This window comes from Oryctolagus cuniculus, chromosome 18, assembly GCF_051225735.1.
Source record: "Oryctolagus cuniculus isolate XC-2025 breed Fujian yellow rabbit chromosome 18, ASM5122573v1, whole genome shotgun sequence".
NCBI lineage: Eukaryota > Metazoa > Chordata > Mammalia > Lagomorpha > Leporidae > Oryctolagus > Oryctolagus cuniculus.
Genome location: NC_142884.1, coordinates 20,604,167 through 20,614,288, shown reverse-complemented (window position 1 = coordinate 20,614,288; position 10,122 = coordinate 20,604,167). Strand labels below are relative to the sequence as shown.

Genomic DNA, 10,122 nt, shown 5'->3' with positions numbered 1-10,122 from the left:
GGACCCGGAAGGCCGGGTCTCGGTCTCCGGGAGGTGTGGTCCTCGCCCCAGGCTCCTCCCATTGTTCTTGGAGCCAGCGCCGAGCCCGGACTCTCTCTCCCAGGGTGCAGCGCGCTTCGGCCCTTGGGAACCCGGAAGACTCTGGGAAATGAAGTTCGCCGCTGAGGCGTGCGAGCACGAGTGGGCGGCTGCAAAGGGCTAGTCTCAGTTCCTGGCGCAACGCGGCGGCCCTTGCGCACGGTGTGCAGAGAAGACGCTGGCGAGCCCGTGGTCTTGAAACCCTTGTTCTCAGGGAGAGGAGCTGACTGACGTTATCGGGGCTAGAGCAATGCGGTCGTCTCCGGCCTCTGGCCGGGCGCCTACAAATCAGACTCGCGCGCCGAGGATGGCTGTGGAAGGGGCCAGTGACTTGGGGGCTCACGGCCCCACACTCCCAGGGCCTGCCTCGAAGTTTTCCGGCACACTAAGTCCTCGGGGTGACTGCCTTTGGGGGCAGGCGGGGAGGCCTGGCGATGGAGGCAGCGTGCGCCCTGCTGGACAGCGGCCGTGGCCACCAGGGGCCGCTACAGGACCGGGGCAAGGCTGAGAACGCCGGCGCACAGACTGAAGTCAGGACGCTGCTTTCTTGCCCAGAGCGAAAAGCACAGGAAACTCTTTATTATGGTGATGCAGCCGACAATCCTCATACAGTTAACCTTCGCTCTTGCAGGCTTCAGTTCACCCGACAGGGGTGCGACCCGAGGACTTCAGGGAAAGCGCGCTCGGCGCCCTTCCTGCAGCGTGTCTGGAGCGGAATTTGCTAGACCTACGCGGCAGCGGTGCCGGGGCAGAAGCGGAGCCTACCCGCCATTCATTCTTTAGTTGGACTCCTGGCTAAGACCAAAGAAACTTCAAACAGCTTGTCGGGCGGTGGAGGAAGGACCACAGGGAGAGGTCGAGGCCCGGGGCGGCCTCGAGGAGGAGGAGGAGGAAGAGGAGGAGTAGAGGAAGGTGGAGCGAATGGTCCATCCGGGAGGGAGCTGGCTGGGCGAGTGGCTGCGCATGTGCGCCTGCATGGAGGCCAGGCTGGGGCAGCCCGCCCCGCACAGAGGGCAGCGGTAGGGAGCTGCCCCGTGCGTCCGCAGGTGCTTGGTCATGGCTGAGAAATCCCTGGAGCGCTGAGGACAGAGGCCACAGGAGAAGGGCTTCTCTCCTAAGGGCAGGCGGAAGGAAGAAGGGGTGAAGCCTGGCCAGGCTGGGGGTAGATCAGTCCACGAGGGAACTGCGCAGAAGCCAGGCGGTGCACACAGGGCTGGGCACCTGTACCTGTGTGCACTCGGTGGTGCGTCTCCATCTGATGCTTGAGTGAAAATCTCTTTCCACAGACAGCGCAAGAATAGGGCCGAGACCGGGCAGGAGGGGGTGGGGGAGGGCGTTGGCGAAATGGGTGACCTGCAGTGACCTCCTGATCCATGCAGGTTGCAAGTGCGCCTGTGGGGACAGAGACGTCAAAGCAGGGCAGGGCCAGGGATCGCCCAGCGGAATCACTGGAAACCCAACAAGAAGTCGGGCTACAGCCCGGCTGGAGCAAAAGTGCCTTCACCCTACTCACCTGTGTGCCCCTGCTGGGACTCTTCCGTCTCCCCAGGGCTGAGCTGTGCAGGGCCCTGAGGGAGGGAACCTGAAAGGAGCCAAGTGAGTGCTCAGGCTGGCCCTGGGAGCCCAGGACGTAGGGTGCCGTAGGGTGCGTATGGGACAGTGGGGGGCTTACCTGGGGTGGGGCTGGAGGAGGCCAGCTGGTTCTGACTACAGAGCCCTTTGCGGGGGTTCAGGGACAGTGGGACCCTGGGGAGGTGTAGGGAAGAGGTTATGGCCTCAGTAAACCCTGGCCCTTTCCCTGAGCCCTCCTCAGGGCCAGGCTTTGGCTTCCCTGTGGTGGGAGCTCGGGAAACGCACAGCAGAGAGAAGACACAGAGTGCCCTTCCACCCGTCATGGCCACCTCCTCCCAGCCTGGAGGTCTTCCCTTGGCCTTGGACTCACCTCTGGTGCAGAGGCCAGACCTTCTGCCAGGCTCCCGTGCTGGGGGTGCTATGGGAGAAGGGCGGCCACGACAGCGAGGTCCAGAGGGCAGGCTGGCCCTCCCTCAGCCACGGGGCCTCCGCCCACCAGGGCCTGGGGAGGTCGCTGGTTTGGAGAGAACCTGGTGGGGGAAGGGGGCCAGGGAACTCCCACAGCCTTTCTTCAGAGCCCCTTGGACTCTGCCTCACCCACGCCACCACTCCTTGCTCCTGGCCACGAGGGCATCGGCTGCGTCTCTCCTCCTCAGATCCCATCTGCGCCCACTGCCCTCCGCGCCCTGCCTCTGTCCTCTCGGGACTGGCTCCTGGTGACTTGTGCTTGTGCAGTGTCTCCGGATCGCGCCCGGCAGTTCTAAAGCTCTCCGGTTCCTGATTCTCTTCGAGGCCTCCCAGTCCTCTCCCAGAGCCCCCTGTGGGTTTCTCCTGCTCCTCCTCCTGTTTCTTTAGCCCTAGGTCCAGTTCTTCTTTAGCCCTATCCCTCTGAGCCCTCCTGCATGCCTCTTCCAGGGCCTGTACCCCCAGGGCCTTGGCTGCCTCCTCAAGGGGCCCTAGCTCCCGAGACTGAAGCTCCACGCTCTCCCCATAAACAAAGCTCAGAAGGTGGGCAAAGGTGGAAGAGCTGACACCTTCTGCCAGAGCCCACTGGCCCCTTCGGCACAGCTGCTGGCTCACGCCTGCTAGCACCAGGCTGTGGGCAGGGAACTCCCGGCCCCCTACCGTGATCAGGGTGTCACACAGTGCTGGCCGGAGCCTGGCTGCCAGCCGTACCAGCCGATCAGAGCCGTAGGGGCTAATCAGTCTTGGGGGCGGCTGGGGCATCGTGCCTTGCCTGGGTACCAGTGTCAGAGGCTCTGAGAGGCAGGCCACAGCGAGGGCTCCGTGGCGGAGTGGGGAAGGAGGAGCAGCATGTTCTCAAGCCTGTGGAGGGGAGTGGAGAAAGAGTGAGTTGCCGGTTGCTGGTCCTACATCGAAGCTCTGTCCTGAATGCAGCAAATAAACTAACCCAAGAGAGGACCTGAGCTCGTCTAGAATCAACAGAAGCCAGGGGTGGAGCCAGAAAGGTGGGAAAATGGAAAAAAAAGATCCAATTCAGGACTTAAAGAGCAAGAGGCAGGCCATTAATGCAAATACCAAGCAGTGTGTTCAGAACAGGTATAGGAGGGCCCGCCAGCTGGCAATCTCTGACTTAAAGAAAATGAAACTGCTCCCCAGGGGTCCCGCTGTGGGCAAGACCACCGAGCAGGCCAGGCGCCCCTCATTCCAAAGGCATCAGCACAAAAGCCCAGCAACAAAGATGGAGCAGGACATAGCTTCAGGGGAGAGCTTAGAAAGCTAGTGGGTCCTCCCTCCACAAGCCCATCATCATGCCTGAGAGAGAGAGAGGACAAGATGGGCCGGGCTGCAGGGCCTGAGATGGACACTCAAGCACACCCTCACAGAAGGACTGAGACCAGTTGCATCTGACAAGGGCGGTGCAGAGCCGGGGAGAGAGGCTGCTGGCCTGGTAAGGAGGGAGGGAGGGAGACTTCAGCGAAAGCATTGAGCTCTGAGAAAGTGGGAGGAGAGGGCATGGAGACACTGAGGAGCCAGGCTGTTTCCTCTCAGGATTAGCATAAAGAGATGGTTTAATTTTGTTTTTCATAAGCGAAAAAGTAAAGAACAGAAGACAGAACCCAACAAGGCGGGAGCTTGTCACACATCAAAATGACCACATTGGCTTTTAAGAAGAGAACTAGAAACCCAGATACAAAGAGAAAGAACCTGAGCACCTTTGCTCCCAGCAGGCCCAGTCCCCGGTACAGTGCCACTGTGGGGGAGGACCCTCAGGGACACCTCAGTGAGGGGCTGCAGGTGGCAGGGAGTGGACAGCAAGGGCAGTGATGGGAGGAAAGCCTCGTCTGGGGAGAAGCAACCACTCACCAGTTGCAGCTGCCTCCTCGACACTGACGCCGCATGCTCTGAACTGTTGGGGCTCCTGCAGGTCCCCCTCCCCCGGAGGAGCTAGTCCCGCCCCTGAGCTCACAGTCCTCCATTGGATGTCCCAAGCATCAGTCTGCCACAGTCCCCCGATGGGGTGTGGCTTTATATCCCCGGCTCTAAGTGCAAAAAAAGACAGCCCCTCTACTGCATTTGTGAACTGCCTAGAGTCAAAGAAATGTAGCTGTGGCAAAAAGAACTTTGGAATAGTGAGAGGTGCATTGGAGCCTCTTCTCACCTCTGCCGCTACTAGCTGAGTGACCCTGGGCAGGCCGCCCAGTTACCCCTGTTAGAGGCCGGAGTAAAGGTGAAATGCCACGATGAATTCAGGTGTGCTCTCTCAGGTCACAGCAACATTCTGATGGTAGTGCCGTTTCTTAAGGGTGACAGTACAGCTCTAATTAGGCCAATAGCTGTTTCTGTGGCCTCAGAAGCGAAAAGGGCGGAAACATCAGGTTCCCAGGAGAGGGAATAGGAATGCCAAAGCGTGTGCCCCCTCCCCTGGCTTGGTACTAAGAAGCCTCCCTTGCTCTGTAGGATGACCCCTTGTCATCTGGGCCACCACTGAGGACAGGGTGTGTGAGTGACTCAGATCCTCCCATCAAGCTCTCAGAGGGGCAACCCCAGGAAGGGCCTGCGGTGGTCTTCGAAGAGAAAACCTCCATTTCTTGGGCTGATGACAAATGGCTTTTCTCTGAAATTAGGACTCAGGAGTTCCTTTCACTTCCTGCCGAAGGGGTCAGGGTCCCCAGAGACTTCCCCTCTTTTCACACTTTAGCACTCTTTAACCTGCGGAAGCAATGAGGTCGGAGAGATTCTGTCTCTTACTATCCCGTTATCCCTAAGAATGGAGGAGAGTATCCCTTCGTTTAACACATGTCGATCATGTTATGTGTGTCACGCATGTGTACTAAGTGACTGGAAAGCAGTGCCAGGCTGCCTCTGACAGACAGCTTGATTCCTCCTAGCCCTCTTCCCTACGTCCTGGTCCCTTCCTACATCCAAATACTGCGTCTCTAAGCCACCGTTCCTCCCTGTGGCTTAGGACTCCCGCGTCCTCAGACCCGCCTCCTGTCGCCTTTCAGACCCGCTGCTTTTCCTCCCATCTAACTTGGGTATAGGCAGGTGATGATCCTTCCTAGATCCGACAGGGTGTGTGGTGGGTGAGGCTGGTAGAGGGGCAACAGAGTGGGGAGAGGGGCAATGAGTCAGAGTGAAAGGGAAAATGCAAATGGGCAAGCTGTATTCATCTGCTACTGTGAATGCTAATTTTTTCCATTTCTGAGCATTCTAACGCACATCACCACACCCAGTGACACAGTAGACACCTGTATCAAATACATAAATCATCCATCCCTCTAATATGTATGTAAACAGAGGGAAACAGCCTTCCTCCAACACAGACATACACAACCCCTAAACACAAGTAGTGAGGAATGCCAGGAAGGACAGGCTCCAAGGAAAGTAAAGGGACAGGGATCTGAAAGTTACATCACCCAGTGCAGTGTGGTCCCCATCCCCTCCCGGCCCTACACCATGTGCCTGTGACTCAGCTCCCCCACTGGTGTGGTTTGCCTGTTGATGATCAAGAGAGGCGCAGACTGCGCGAAGGGCAGCATACTCTCGAAGCAAAGTGCAGTTGCTGGAGTCAGTGGGCTGTCGGGGAACCCAAAAGGGAGGGAAAAGGGCAAGGGGACTCCCTGTTCAGTGAACAAAAGCCCCCAAGAATGGGAAACCCCATCCTGCCTCCCACTTGGTGTCTACCCCACCTAAGGGTATCCCCCTTAGAAACCGCCTCTTTAGAGCTCTCTGCAGGGCCCTCTGTGCCTCAGCCCGTGTGCTGGTGACTCTACTCCTTTCTTTAGCCTCTCCTGACATGCTCGACAGTGCAACTGCAGCCTGGCCATCATGCACTGAGCAGTGGCAGCAGAAGCAGCACTTTTGGTGTGGAAGGGTAGGGACACTGCTGACTGTTGGTGTTCCTGAAAGAGCTCCCCTCCCTGGTCTCAGAAACCTGGTCCACCTTCTATTTCCCAGGCTGACGTGGTAGGAATCATTTTCAAGAGTTGACTAGCCTGGGTAGAAACCACAGGTCAGAACACATCCTGCATCCCAGAGGGTAGAGTGGGCAGGAGAGATTAGGTGGCCCATAACTGCAACAGGGATTTTTTTGGAGATCTGACTTCTGCCTGACAGCCCTCTACCGTGCTCAGTAATAATAAGATTTTTGAAATCTTGTGTTTCTTCTTCTTCCTGGAAAGAAGTAGTAGTAGTAAGGGGGACTGTGTGAAGTGCTCCAACTGCAAGGTCAGAGCTTCCCAGCAAGCTGTGTGTCATGAGCTCCTCCAGGTACAACCCAGCTCTGTGTGCAATGTCAACACAGCAATGCGAATATTGATAGCACCTAAACATTAAGAGTTAGACCATTAGAATGAACCAGGTGACTATTTATTTTACAAAAATATTCTCCCTTTATCTCATTTATTTTAAATATTGAGCCCTCTCCACAAGCCAAGCTGAACAAGATTCAAATAAGGAAAATTATGTTTAAAAGATTCTTCCCAGAAGCACAGCTCTTTTTATAAATTAAGAGCATTTTATATTGATTTTATATTGATTCGAATCTTACATGAACAATCCTTGTAGTTAAGTACATCCAACACAGACCAGGGAAGACATAGCACAGGGTGAATTAGTTCTATCTTAAACCTATGCTGTACATAACCCAAGAGCCAGCTATGTCGTATTCAGGTGAGCTAAATCTACGTCATAGAGACCTTGTCATAGCAGACATTTTGTGAATTGAGGGGGAGTCAGAAGCAGGTTCCACTGCATCAACAAGGATGGCCCTTTTCTTGAGCCTTAATGTGGGGCTACCTTCTCCAAGACCCTCAGACTCCTCATAGGGGCTGTGTCAAGACCAGGACTAAATGCTAGAATTGACTTAAATCTGGACAAAGGGCTCCACACTATCCTTATGGGATGAGGTTTCCAAGAGTATTTATTTAGAAAGTGCCCACCTGGAAACTGCAAGGCTACTCACAAACACACTTCTAGACCATTCTCCAGGAACCCAGAACCCTGGATTTTGTGGACCAAATGACTGAGTTCACTTCCAAGACCTACTCAGGGCTCAACTCCAGGTATATATTCTTGAGGGTAGGCTAAGGTACACACCCTAAGCTCTGATTGTGTGTGAAGGGCATACAGACTGAATTTTGGATATGCAGGGTAGTATGTGACACCCCTACAAATGCGAGCAAACAGTGGGTGTGGGAAGAAAAAGAGAAGTCTCCACTTATAGTCTGGCCAGGCCCCATAAATAACAAAGAACACTACCTAATTCCATTTTTTTTTTTTTTTTGACAGGCAGAGTTGGACAGTGAGAGAGAGAGAGACAGAGAGAAAGGTCTTCCTTTTTCCGTTGGTTCACCCCCGCCAAGTGGCCACTACGGCCGGTGAGCTGCGCAGATCTGAAGCCAGGAGCCAGGTGCTTCCTCCTGGTCTCCCATGCGGGTGCAGGGCCTAAGGACCTGGGCCATCCTCCACTGCCCTCCCGGGCCACAGCAGACAGCTGGACTGGAAGAGGAGCAACCGGGACTAGAACCCCGGGGGCTGGCACCACAGGCGGAGGGTTAGCCTCGTGAGCCGTGGCGCCGGCCCCAATGGTTCTTAACCTCTTAGGGGATCACCATCTGGCTGAGAATGTAAGACAAGGGACCAACCATGTTTGTAGAAAATTGCAGATGCCCAAACCGTTGTGCATAGGATTGAGTAATTAGGGATTCAGAGTCCTCAGAAGCCCACCCTGGACTGTGTAAAGAGTCCTTCTCACTGATCCTTGTAGCTCCTTGTGGCCTCCCCAGCTTCCCTAAATACACACATGCATACATTTTTTCTTATGATTTCCAGGAGCTCACAGACATCTGATGCCCACTCATTACCCCCAGCACCTCCTACCCTCCCCTGGTTTAAGAACTGTGTGTGTACATGATAGTCCCCTGAAAGCTTTAATGCTATTGAACAGCTGAGTGAAATTAGATATCAACACCCAGCTCCGTGAGTATAAAAAGATCATAGAAAAGGACGGGTGTTTGCTCTAGCAGTTAAAACACCACTTGGGATGCTTGCATAACATTTCAGAGTGTTGAGTTCAAGTCCTACTCTACTTTTAATTCCAGCTTCCTGCCAGTGCGCACTCTGGGAGGCAGCCGGTGATGGCTCAAATACTTGGGTCTCTGAGACACAGATTGAATCCCCAGCTCCCAGCTTTGGCCTAGCCCTGTCCCTGGCTGTTGCAGGCATTTGGGGGAGTGAACCAGTAAATGAAATCTCTCTCTTTCTCTGCCTTTGAAATATTAATTTAAAAGATCATATAAAAGTCACAAGTAAAGACAACCTGGGTGATTTCCTAAAGAGCAGAACATCTCACAGACCTCTTCCAGTGTGCCAGTACAACGTTCATCTCTCCAGCGCCCCTGTCCCATGCCTGCTGTCTTCTGGGAATGACCAGAAAGGGCGTGGGGAAGAGTGAGGACAGAGAGTCTGGAAGCCACAAACACAACTCAGTTCTGTCTAGAGCCACCACGGGACAAATACATTCAATACAGGGCACAACGCTTGCCTGGGAGTTAGACACTTCCACCCCAGCATGTCCAGAGAAGACTGCTGGCCTAAGTTCCTAGCCGTGTTGTTCACCCTGGACCCAATACTGAAAATCTGCCATGAGCACCTCAACCTGAAACCCAGCAATCCCCCAGACGCCTTTGCAAACACATCTTCCAGAGGTGGCCTGGATGCAATGACTCTGAAAACGTCCCAGCGGACTTTCAGACTCTCCAACATTCACTCCCAGCCCGGGCTGGATCCAAAGACCCCAGGAAACCTCCCAAGGGTACACGAGTTTCATCCCTTGGCCTGACCCCCTATAACCTCCACAAAGCCAAAGGCCTCTCTGCTCCGTCATCAGATCAGGCTCAACCCAGCGACTCCAGGCAGCCCTCTCAGTGTCCAGAGGCCAGAGCTCATGGCCAAAGACTCCATTTCTTTGGAGTCTCCAACTTCCCCCAGAACACCCTACCAGTTCATGCTGGCCTCAGGGGCCACGGACCAGCTCAGAGTCAGTGCTGCCTTGGCTTCCGCCCCACCGAGGTCCAAAGGAACCCAGGAGCCCCCTCTCCGGGGCAGAGAAAGGACCCAGGGCCTACAGACCTCAGTCCACACCTTCCAGACCGTCCACTGCAGCCACCTGGGCACCTGGGCCCCAGCTTGCCCAAGCCAGGCCCAAGCCCGAAGAAAACGAGTAAGAAAAAGCCATGGTACTCACCAGGTCAGACCCCGATCCTCCTCCCCATTCAGCCTCCGGACACTGGGGGCAGCGCAAGCCCCAGTGGCCGTTGGAGGGTGGGGGGGAGTGGCGCAAGGCCACCGGGCACCGCCGGGCCACGTGCAAAGCCTCGTTCGTTGCGCCCGGCTCCCGAGGCGGCCGCTGATTGGCTGCAGCGGTGGCCGCGCGCTCCTTCCTGTCCAATGCGCGCCGAGCAGCCCCAGAGGCTCTTGGGACAGCCGCTTCCTCCGATCCACCTCGGGCTGCTGAGCCCGAGCCTTTGGGTACAGTGGGGCCTTGCGTCTGATTGGGTCGCGAACTAAGGCTTCGGGCCTCCATCGCCGAGGTCTCATCGGTTTCCTAGCCCACCCCAAATGCTGACTGGCTGCGGAATGGCCCTTTCCCCCCTACTCTATGGAGAGGCAGGGCCCCGAACCCCTGCGCTTGAATAGCCTAGGAGGCCGCCTCAGCAGGAGCACAGGGGTGCCAGCCCTGAGTCGCTGTCCTTTTAAACACTCTCGCCCCGGGTCGGCGTTGTGGCGTAGTGGGTAAAGCCGCCTGCGACGTTGGCATCTTGCCTGGGCGTGGGTTCCTGTCCCGGCTGCCCCACTTCCAACCCAGCTCTTTGCTAAGTGGCCTGGCAAAGCATCAGAGACCAGGATGAAGCTCCCGGCTTCGGCCTGGTCTTGGCGGCCCTCTGGGGAGTGAGAGATCCGCGGGTGAGAGACCTCTGTCTCTCTGGGGAGTGAGAGATCTGCGGG

General features: G+C 56.0%; 1 protein-coding gene across 2 annotated transcripts; it reads right to left on the bottom strand.

Annotated features, from left to right (window-relative positions):
• Positions 1–621: 621 nt before the first annotated feature.
• On the bottom strand, positions 622–9,848 carry ZBTB32 (zinc finger and BTB domain containing 32). 2 transcript variants are annotated; one of them, XM_070062468.2, is made up of 6 exons: positions 3,979–4,081; positions 2,021–2,976; positions 1,751–1,824; positions 1,592–1,660; positions 1,306–1,470; positions 622–1,192 (listed from the first exon to the last, which is right to left on the bottom strand). In XM_070062468.2, exons 2-6 carry the CDS (start codon positions 2,875–2,877, stop codon positions 891–893), a joined length of 1,467 nt encoding a protein of 488 aa, XP_069918569.1. In that variant the 5' UTR covers positions 2,878–2,976; positions 3,979–4,081; the 3' UTR covers positions 622–890. The 2 variants fall into 2 exon arrangements, with proteins under 2 accessions (XP_069918569.1, XP_051692034.1); XM_051836074.3 differs by lacking the exons at positions 2,021–2,976; positions 3,979–4,081 and adding an exon at positions 9,362–9,848.
• Between the last annotated feature and the right edge of the window lie 274 nt (positions 9,849–10,122).